We start from the raw sequence: 11378 nt of genomic DNA on the forward strand, positions 1-11378 counted from the left end.
ATTAACATTTAATTTCCTTTCTGATATTTTAACCCTATTTTAAAATTTTTAGTCTAAGCATGACTTTGGAACCCAATATAGGTTCCTATCTACTAGATTAATCAGAAATTTTACGGGTACATAACTTCTGGATATTCTTCTAATTTGTCCCTGATATTTTCTAATGAACCAATTGATTTTTTTCATAATTTTTAGATCTTGGTTTGTGACAAGAATTAGAGCATGCATGGTCAATTTTCATCTTTTTGATTTGTACTTACAATTTATCATTTTCTAATTTTAAATTGTCATATATTTCTAGAGGACATGAACTAGCTAATTGTCTTTTTAAATCAATGTTCTCTTTTTCTAATTTTACCAAATCCTTGAAAAGAATCTTAATGAATTTAAACGACTGCTTGGGAGATAGTGCACATACCTCACTTACCTCATGTTCTGATGCTCCCCTTTCATCGCAGCTTTCTTTTGATGATTCTCCTCCTTCATCGATGCTCATTTCTGAGCTGCTTTCTTCTTCCTCTTGGTGGTCAGCCAGTAGGGCTAGTCTGGAGAAGACCTCGATCTCAGAATCAGAGGATGGTGATTCATCCCATGTGACCTTCAAATTCTTATGCTTTGGTATATTACCCTTGTCTTTCTCCTTCTTCTTTAGTTAGGGCATTCATCTTTGATGCGCCCTTCCCCTTAGCAATTGTTACATCAGACTTTTCTTTTACTTCGAAAGTGCTTCTTTTCCTGTAACTTTTAAATTTATTAGATTTAATGTATTACTAAATTTTCTTACCAATAGAACCGCTTTGTCTCCATCAATTGACTCTTCGGAGTCTAGATCGCCCGTTCTTGCCTTTAGGGTAATGTTATGACTCGATCCTTTTCTTTGTCTTGCACACCGAGATTCATGTAATTCAAAAGTGGAGAAAAGATTTTCTAAAGTACTCATCTTGAGATTTTTGGAGATATAGTAGGAGTCTACTATAGATGTCCATTCTGGTGTTATCGGGAACTCATTTAAAGCATACCTTAGCGTGTCCCGATTGGTTACTGTTTCTTCGAGGCTTGTTAAGCTGGTGATTAGCTCCTTGATTCTTTCGTGTAGTTGAGAAACTGATTCTCCTTCTTCCATTCGAAGATTGCTGATTTGGTTCCGGAGTAGATCCCGTTTTGCAATTTTGGCTTCGGACGTTCCTTCGTGTAGTTCCAGGAACTTCTCCCAAAGTTCCTTTGCTGATTTGTATGTGTTGATTCTATTGAATTCTTGCGGAGGTAGCACGCTGAGTAAATAGAATTCGGCTCGTCTATTTGCAACGAAATCTGCTTACTCCTTTTTGGTCTATTGATAGTCCTCTTTTTCTTTCGGTGCTACAAATCCATATTTTAATATTAACAATAATTCAAAGTCGGTTTTAAAAAATACCTCCATGCATTTCTTCTAAGATGCAAATTCTCCCTCAAACTTTGGTGGGTGAATTGTTGGTCCGGCCATCGTTTCGGTGCTTCAGTCGGCGGTTAGTCCTTCTGAGGTGGTTGAGCTCTGATACCACTTGTTGGTGCAGCGGGGTCGACACGAGGAGGTGAATTGCTTGAAAAAATAAATAAAAACCTTTCTCGTTCTTTCAACTCTAATAAAAAACAACTATAATAATAAATGAAAATAACAACTTAAAGACGAGACATCAGATTTACTTAGTTTCAACTTAGGTGGTTGTTAATCTAAGACCAATGAAAGCATTAAAAGAAAATCTTCTTCGTTGAAGGCGGATAAACCTCTTACACTCCTTGAAAAGCTCAGACAGTTGCTAGGAAATGATTACCAGAGTTGTTTTCTATTTCCTAGGTCCATGAGTCTTTTTATAGCCCATGAAAAATTTTATCCGTGTCTTGAAGGCTCCTTCCATAGGACTAGAAGGCACCTCCAGCGAGGCGCCAAAAGATAAAGTTTTAACCTTTGGCAACGGCTAGAATCAGACTGGTCGGAGGCGCCTCCATAGGACTAGAAGACACCTTCGTACTGTTCATCAAAGGCGCCTTCCATGGCTGGAAGGCGCCTTCCACAGTGAGGCGCGAAAGCCCCTTCAATTCTCATTGAAGGCGTCTTCAGCAACATCTTCAGCCTTTTTTTGCTCTCCTACTACTCTGATGTCGACTAACCGAAATAGGACTCACCCGTACCAATTTCCGGCCTTCTCCTCGAGCAGGCTTCCGCTTCGGCTTCTTCTTCTTCGGAATGTTGCGCAAGTCCTTCTCGTCCACGAGTGTACTTTTCTGCAGCACCTTGTCCCTTGGATGCATCGAGCCTGTCAGTTCTTTTTCTGTGCCATCATTCTCGCTAGTTGTATCTTCTGCTCGACTTCTTGTGTTTCTAAATACTTGCACACTTAGACACAAGAATCAAATATAACAAGACCTAACGTACCATAACCTGATTAATCACATTAAAATTATCACGAAGTCGAATAAAAAAAATTATAACTCTTATCATAATTAATATATAATTTCTTTCAAATAATCTTGAAATGTATTTATTTCCTTATGCTTATAATTATTTTCCGCTCGAGATCCTTACCAATATAATCACACGATGCTACGATGCGCATCCTTGTTCAACCAATTTCTACGATCAAGCATCCCAACCTTGCCGGTGAACGCAGCACATGGCACCCAGGACCACGCCACTTGTCTGTCGTCTCAAATTCCTCCGTAACTATAAGGGCCCCACCTACTTCCACCGACCAGCTATTCAGCGCCCCGCTACGGGACCCGCTTCTGTGTCGTCACGTGCAACGCGCTAAACTTGCTCAGTACTTTTCACGAACCACGCTATATTTTAAGTTTCAACCAAAAGCAAGAATCATTTGGTAATCAAATTAGTTCTGGAATCCACCCTGAAGGAGCGATCATGGCTCGCACATTGAAAGTTAACCACGTTGCCATACCAACCCTGTTTTCGTAGCAGCACCCGATCCCACGTTGCCATTTCAGCTTTTGTGTTTTTTTTTTGGGGTAAAACCTCATACAAGCCGATGTACGCGTGACGGCGTGAAGCGCTCTCGCCTGCCGGCGTTTCTCATCTCCTGGCTATTTATGATTCATCGTGCCGACCCAGCTTTCATCAATTGGATAAACATAGCGAATCATCTCTGACATTTGGCATCTCAATCAATTTACAGAGATTGAAGAGAGAGGGGGAAAAAAAACCCTGTACCGAGGCCGGGAAGATGATGGTTAGGATGCTTGAGGACGATCTGTTCCCGTCGACGCCGGGGAAGGTGAAGATAGAACGGACGCACGGGGCGAGCCGCAAACTTCAACGCTGTTTTGCTTCGGCGAACACTCTTTTCCTGTGGGCTCTTTTCGTCATCGCCCTCTTCGCTTCATATCTCAGCTTCCACAGCTTCGTCGACACCTCGTCCCGATACTTATCCGCCTCGTGGGGTGGCCTCCACTGGGAACGCCAGATCCGTGCTTCCGCCGCCGTGCGCCGTCCCGAAGGGATCACTGTCCTGGTCACCGGCGCGGCGGGGTTCGTCGGATCCCACGTATCGCTAGCCCTTCGCCGCCGCGGCGACGGCGTGGTCGGGCTTGATAATTTTAATGCCTATTACGATCCCTCCCTGAAGAAGGCCCGCAAGGCGCTGCTGGCGTCCCACGGGGTGTTCGTGGTCGAGGGCGACGTCAACGATGCGCACCTCCTCGCTAAGCTGTTCGACACCGTGCCCTTCACCCATGTGATGCATCTCGCCGCTCAGGCCGGCGTCCGCTACGCCATCCAGAATCCAGCGTCGTACGTTCACAGCAACGTCGCCGGTCTCGTCGCCCTCCTGGAAGCCAGCAAGTCCGCCGATCCGCAGCCCGCAATCGTTTGGGCTTCTTCCTCTTCCGTATACGGACTCAACGACAAGGTCCCCTTCTCCGAGTCGCACCGCACCGATAGACCGGCCTCCCTTTACGCCGCCACCAAGAAGGCTGGCGAGGAGATCACCCATGTATACAACCACATCTACGGATTATCCGTCACCGGTCTCCGATTCTTCACCGTTTACGGACCATGGGGCCGACCGGACATGGCCTACTTCTCCTTCACCCGAAACATCCTTCAGGGAAAGCCCATCACCGTCTACCGAGGCCGCGACGGCGCCGACCTTGCACGCGACTTCACCTACATAGACGACGTCGTCAAGGGTTGTGTGGCGGCGCTGGACACAGCAGAGGCGAGCACTGGGAGCGGTGGGCGGAAGCGTCGGCAGGCGCAATACAGGATCTACAACCTTGGAAACACGTCTCCCGTGACGGTGCCGGCGCTTGTGAGCATCCTGGAGAGGCACCTGAAGGTGGATGCGAAAAAGAACATTGTGGAAATGCCGGGCAACGGCGATGTGCCGTTCACTCACGCCAACATCACAGCCGCTCGAGCCGAGCTCGGGTACAAGCCAACAACCAATCTGGAGACGGGGCTTAAAAAATTCGTCAAGTGGTACCTTTCTTACTACGGTTACTCCCGTAGATTAGGGGGCAAGAGCCAAGAGCTCGTAGCATAGAGCTCATAATTCTTGTATTCTTCTGCTAATTTTGTACGTAAATTCGTGTCGCTGTAACATAAGCTAAACTCGATGCATGTGGTTTGCCTTTCTTCGTTCTTCTTAATTGCTTAAATTACTCATTTAACTCGGGAAAGATTCCCCCGGTTTCGAAAGGTGCGGAACATTGACACGGTCTGGTTTCCTCGAGACCAGATCATCGAGTCGCGTTTGTTACCCTGCCTGTGACAAGCTGTCGTTACTCCAATTTCCAAAACCACAAATATAATTTCAATTTCTTTGGTAAATTTGCTGGCAGAGGAGAACGGGTGGTTTAGCGGTGGGCCGTCTACTTCGTTTCTTTTACAACTGTTTTTTTTCAAGTCCCTAGGACGGTTGGCTAGCATGAGGTTGTCAATTTGATCTGGTATTTAAATTTGGATATTGTTAAATGATCAGAATATGACCAACTAGAATATATACATGCATGTATATACATAGATATTTTAGTAATTTTATATGGCCACATTAATTATATATATGTCTGCATTTTAATTGGGAGATAGAGATTTCTAGCTGACCAGATTCTGGCCAGCAAAATTTACTCTTTGAATTTTAACATATCTGAGATAAATGTCTAGACAAACACAGTTAGCTTTTATCATTTTTTATAAATTTGTTATAATTTATTTATTAAAAAAATAATTTTACCATTATTATTTTATTTTTATACTTTTAAAACACTTCATATATATATATATATATATATTTGTTATACTACGGACTCTATCCTGCGGATTGTTACGGACCAACTGCCACATCATATTATTTTATTTTTTTAATACAATATTTTCTCTTAATTTTTTTTCTTCTTCTCGCTTCTCGCTGTAACGAAACGCTCACCGCGCCTCGTCGCCGCGATCGTCGGTCGGACTCCAGACAGTCGGACGCTCGCGACTGGACGCTGCCGAATGGAAGCGATCGTGCCGATTGGACGCTGCCGACTGGACGAGATCGCAGCCGGATTCCGGCGCGATCGTGGCCGGAATCTGGCGCGATCTCGTTCGAAATCCGGCCGCGATCGTGCCAGATTCTGGACGCCATCGCGACCGGAATCCGGCGGGATCGCAGCCGGATTCCGGACGCGATCGCGACTGGACGTGATCGCGCCGGAATCCGGCGGCGATCTTGCCGGAATCTGGCACGATCACATCCAGTCGCGAGCGTCCAGTACGTCGCGATAGCGGCTGGATTCCGGACGTTATCCCCGACGAGTTCACCTTCTGGTCTATAGTATGGGTGGGTCCAGGCGGCCGGAGGCCGCCGGCGGTGGGTAGATGGCCGGTGGCAGGGCGTGTGGCGGGCGCGCGAGGAGGCGCGGTGAGCACAGTGAGCAGCGAGAACGTTTCGGCGAGAACGAAGAGAAAAAAGAAAAAGAAAAAGTTGCATTTAAAAAATTAAAAAGAAAATGACATGGCAAGTCCGTAACAATCCATAGGAAATAGTCCGTAGCATAACAATCCTCTCTCTCTCTCTCTCTCTCTCTCTCTATATATATATACTCCTAGACGACTCTCACAATTATAGGTGTCTTATTCAATTTTGAGAATCAAGGCATTTGGGATGTATCTGTATGTCTGGAGTTGTAAAGGTCATCTAAGAGTGTACATCGAACAGATGTACAAGCTAACATTTTATTATATATAGAGATGACATTTGATACTCTTTCTGAATACTCGTTCCTGTGCACACCACAAAGAGAGCAAAGAGAAACGTTAGAGCAAGAACCAGGGAGGGGGTCCCTGTCGCAGGTACTCTGACGCTCAAGTCAGTACAGTAGTTGTGTGAAAAGTGGAGAAAAAGATGAACAGTAGACAAGTGTATATTTTTCCGCGTGTGAGGGTGTACCTAGCCAATGAAGATGACTCCTTTTATATTGACCCTCAGAACCCCCGTAATTATAAGGTGTCAGCGAATGTCTGGTGTCAGAATAGATCGAATAATGAAATATGTATGGTCACTCTTCGAGGAAGGTTCCGTTTGATGCACTTGAGCTGTCTTTTGTAGCTTCCGTATTAATGAGGCGGTTAAGAATAGTAATGCCAAGCAACAAAAGTTGTATGACCATTCTGGGAGAAAGGTTGCATTTTCTGTATATGCTTTGGTGACCGAATATTCCATGTCGAGTAGCTGTTATTCTTTGACAAATTATTGTAATTCCCTGATAATATTGTCTCTTGAAGACAGCCCGGCTGACTTCATAGTCGACCGACTATATGCTAAGAGGTTTGTATATAAGAAGTGGAGAATTTAGATCTGAAGGCTTGATCGCCCGTATGCAGAGTATCTTGGTGCTGAGAAATGGGGAATCCTGTCCCAGAAGTCTGACCGACTCTTGGGTCGATCGATTATATATTGAGAGTTGTATCATAAGAGTGGGGGCTAAGTCCCTTAAGTCTGACGGACTTTGGTGTCGACTGGCTATATTCTGTGTATCTTGGCAGTAAGGAGTGGAGAGCTAAGTCCCTTAAGTCAGGTTGGATATGAGACTGACCGACCATATGTTGAGAGACTTGTGCTTGAAGAATGAGAGACTAAACCCCGTAAATCCTGCCGTCTCTTAGTCCGCCTGGGCATATACTGAGAGTTGTATTGTAAGAATGAGGAGCTAAGTCCCTTAAATTCGATCGACTATAAGGTTGACCGACTGTATGCTAAAGGACTTGCCTATAAGATATACAGAGTTGCGCCTCGTGGTCTTAGTCCGATCAAAGTTCTCTCGAGTTAGTACTAGGGGTCGTGCTTCTAAGAGGTAGTTCATCTTATACGTGCACCCTTACTTTGACCGCTATCTTACCTTGACTTTGACTGTCACATCAACTTGACCATTGATTTCACATTACCTCTAGATCCACTCACAACATACTGTGTGTGTACATATATATACTAGGTAGATGACTTTGTCTTTAACTGGGAGGAGCCTCTGAGATGGAGAAAAGATGATAACTGACATTTCTTCCTGCACACATCTCAAAGAGAGCAGAGGAAATGTTAGAGCAAAACTAGGGAGGGGCTCCTCGATGCAGGCACTCTGACGTTTATATTAGTACAATAGCCAAGAAAAAATGGAGAAGAAGGTGAATAGTAGATGTGTGCCCGTAAAGACGTGTAGTAAAACATGTAAAAACATACTTGAGCAACGGATATGACCCCCTTTTTATACTGCCCCTTAGAACCTCCGTAATAATGAGGCATCAAAGAATGTCTGGTATCAAAATATGTCGAGTAAAGAAATATATATGACCACCCTTCAAGGAAGGTTCCGTTTTATGCATATGAATCATCTTTTGTAATTCCCGTATTAATGAGGTAGCTGAGAATGTTTGATGTCAAAATATGTCAAGTAATGTTAGGCAATTGAAGCTACATGACTATCCTCAGAGGAAAGTTTTGTCCCATGTATATGCCTTGATGGCAAAACATTCCCTAACGAGTTGCTGTTATTTTCTAACAGATTGTTGTGATTTCTTGACAATATTATCTCCAAGAGGTAGTTTAACCGACCTAATAGTTGATCGACTATATGATGGGAGATTGGCATGATAAGTGGGGAACTAAGTCCCTTAAGTTAGATTGACTCTTTGGTCAACCAGCTATATACTGGGAGTTATATTATAGAAGCGGGGAGCTGGGCCCCATATGCTCAATCAGTGCTGGAGCCAAGCGGGTGTACTCTATGTATCTTGGCACTGAGGAGTGGAGCTCTAAGTCTCTTGACTTCGACCATATTTGAGGCCAACCAACTTTATACGAAGTGCCTTAGTGCTGAGGAGTGAGGAGCTGAGCCCCGGTGAGAGTAACACATTCAACTGCATATACTCTGACTTTGACTGCCACCTCACCCTGACTTTGACCACCACCTCATCTTAACTTTGAATTCCATATCATCTTGACCATCGATCCATATTACCTCAAGGTCCGCTCACTATATACTGTATCGCTAGCCTCCACTTCAAGCCTAATCGAAGTAGGTTCATGACCGACTGACTATACCCGAGTCTTTTTTCTGCCTAATCATCCAATCGGCTGGTCTGACCGACTGGCCACGCATCTAATCTCCCATTAATGCTACAATCAATTTTATCTTTCTCGGAAAATGCATGTTAGACGCTTGAATGCTAAGTAATGCTCCGATGATATGTGGGGGGTGCTCTTTATTGAAATGATTTAGTTGTCTTGTCCATAATAAATGTTGTTTCCTAGGTACTCACCACGTGTCACACGAACTCCTCATTCTTTGCTATAACAGTTGATGCATGTATTTTTGTACGAACTGACTTCACTCCCACTTCTTCAATCTGAAGCCTACCACCAATCAGACCGTTGTGATCGGATGGTTGAGCTTAAAGGGTCTTTTACGACTTGTATTTAAAAACCCTAAGTGTCTCAAAGATAAACCACCTATGCTCCATCTCTTCATTCTTCTTCTCTGGCACTTTCTATTGACTAGGCTCCCTTTTTCATGACTTGTGTCAGTAAGTTTCCTCTTTGATCCTCTGTCGTTTCTCCTTCTTTCATCCATGGCTCAAGAAACTTTTGCTCCTTGGTATACATACACCCGTTCTAACTTTGACAACTATAATCTAGCAATTTCTATTAACTAGGCTCCCTTTTTCATGACTTGTGTCAGTAAGTTCCCTCTCTGACCCTTTGTCATTTCTCCTTCTTTCGTCCATGGCCCAAGAAACTTTTGCTCCTTGGTATACATACACCCGTTCTAACTTTGGCAACTATGATCTGGAGATGATTTGCTTAGCCCTAGAAATTCCTTAAGGTTTTTGCATTCGCATTCCGACTTCTCAAGATCGTCTGCATTATCCTCCGCCCAGCTATGTTACCTTTTTCAAGGATCAACTTCTCACGGGTCTGCATTTTCCAATCCCCCACTTTCTGTACAAAATAGGTTTGTACTTTAATATTCCTCTCCAACAACTTGCACCTAATGCTTTTCGCTCCATGTGTGGAATGATCATTCTGTTCCACCTGTAGAACATCCCTCTGCGCAACTTTCATTATTTCTCTTACTCTAAGAAATCAGAACTCAAGGTCTTTTTATTCTAATCATGCCCCAAGACAGTTTTTTTTAAGAAACTATCTTTTTTTTTTAATAAGAGATGGAAATCTCATTTTTTATCCAAATACCTGATTTTGTATCCTGATCGACCGAATGATGATCAGACCTTCCTCCCATTTTCGATCTAGGAGACTACAAACATGATGCTGTCTTTATTTTTGCTTTGGAGAGGCTAGCTGGCCTACAATTCAATTTTCCCTAACTATTGCATGAGGGCCTTCTCTACTTGTTCGGATTGAGCCTAGTCTGAGTAGTGCTTCCCTTTTCCTTTGGTAAGGAATAACTTAACGTTTATGTTATCATTAACTAAGGTCTCTTTTCTTTTATGTAGTAGATACCTTTCTCTTGGCTCTAGCTTCCAAACCTCTACACTTGGAGGAGGCCAAGTTTGATCAACAAGAACAACTCCTTTTGGCCAAATGGGATCATCAAACTGTCAATCCTTCTAGCGAAGCATCCAACAGGCGAGCGGGTGAGATCATTGAGGCACTAGCTATTGTAGGGGAGTTGCCTTCTGACCCTCTCCCAGTACCAGGAGGTGCTCATTCTTATACACCTGAGGCCTCACCGAAGATGAAATGCAAGAGGCGTTGACTCGTCCAATGGGTGTCTTCAATTGCCTCGCCTTCCTCCCAACTTACACCAGCCAAGGAAGGCACCCGACTTTGTCTTTCGAGTGAACGACTTCAGCTCTCCCTTCTAGCAACCCTGCTTGAGAGGAAGCAATCTTCCCTCCAGGCGGATCCCCTGTCACCTCTACTCCTTGCTCACCCTCTATCCGTCCGACCGCCCTATCTACGTGTGCGTCATCTAACAGACCAAAGAGTTGTTACCAATTCTCGGTCACCTTTGATGTGCCCTCCGCTCAGGGGGTAGTCTCACCCTCGGATCCATCATCAGCTTATAGTCGGATGCTACTGAAGGGTCAACTAATAGAGGCCCAGGAGTTAGCGATGACTCGACCGATGGGGCATACTATTATAGAGATGGTGGATGGATTCGCCTAAGTCCAATATCTTGGTCAGAGTCTTTTCCCTTTCTTCTCTCTTGGGGCTTCGAATGGCCTCTTGACCACCATCATGGTGTCCCAATCTGTTTTAAAGAAGACCTCTATATTCATCATCCAATAGGTGATATCTCATAAGCTTCCTCCTTCATATTTTGGAGGAGCTATCAAGTCGACCATCCTTGAAAGTTGCTCTTCTCGGCGGTTAGTCCGACGAAGTGCGACCTTGGCTCCGATACCACTTGTTGGGGATCGATTGGCCGGGTAGAGTAAGGTTGGATAGATGGCACCCCTAATTCGCTTTCCTACGTATTCGTTAGCACAGCGGAATACAAACAATACATATACGAATACGAAAGCTAAAGACAAGAAAAGAAATCAAACCGCTAACACGTCGATTTACGTGGTTCGGAGATAACTTCCTCCTACTCTACGACTATCCGTAAGGTGGGCGATCCTTGTGATCCTTCGGTGGATCAAGTCCTAGAACTCCAGCTAGCACGAACTCTTTATCGGTGGAGTAAACCTCGCATAACCTTGATCAATACACCGCACTACAATCACAGCTCAAGGTAGACTACTAATAGAGGTTAACCACCTCTATTTCGTCAACTTTAACCAAGCTTCCAAGCCTTGGTTATATAGGTCATGGGTTGAAAACCCTCGTCTATCAATCAACTGGTGAAAGTGTTAGTCAACTGCTTTATGTGGAAATTCGACCGTT

General features: G+C 44.3%; 1 protein-coding gene across 1 annotated transcript; it reads left to right on the plus strand.

The window, feature by feature from the left end:
- Positions 1-2867: 2867 nt before the first annotated feature.
- Positions 2868-4627, plus strand: LOC122051314 (UDP-glucuronate 4-epimerase 1-like). The gene has a single exon (XM_042612380.1). The coding sequence runs from the start codon at positions 3216-3218 to the stop codon at positions 4533-4535; it is 1320 nt and encodes a 439-aa protein (XP_042468314.1). The 5' UTR covers positions 2868-3215; the 3' UTR covers positions 4536-4627.
- Positions 4628-11378: the final 6751 nt, after the last annotated feature.

Source organism: Zingiber officinale, chromosome 1B (assembly GCF_018446385.1).
Source record: "Zingiber officinale cultivar Zhangliang chromosome 1B, Zo_v1.1, whole genome shotgun sequence".
Classification (NCBI taxonomy): domain Eukaryota; kingdom Viridiplantae; phylum Streptophyta; class Magnoliopsida; order Zingiberales; family Zingiberaceae; genus Zingiber; species Zingiber officinale.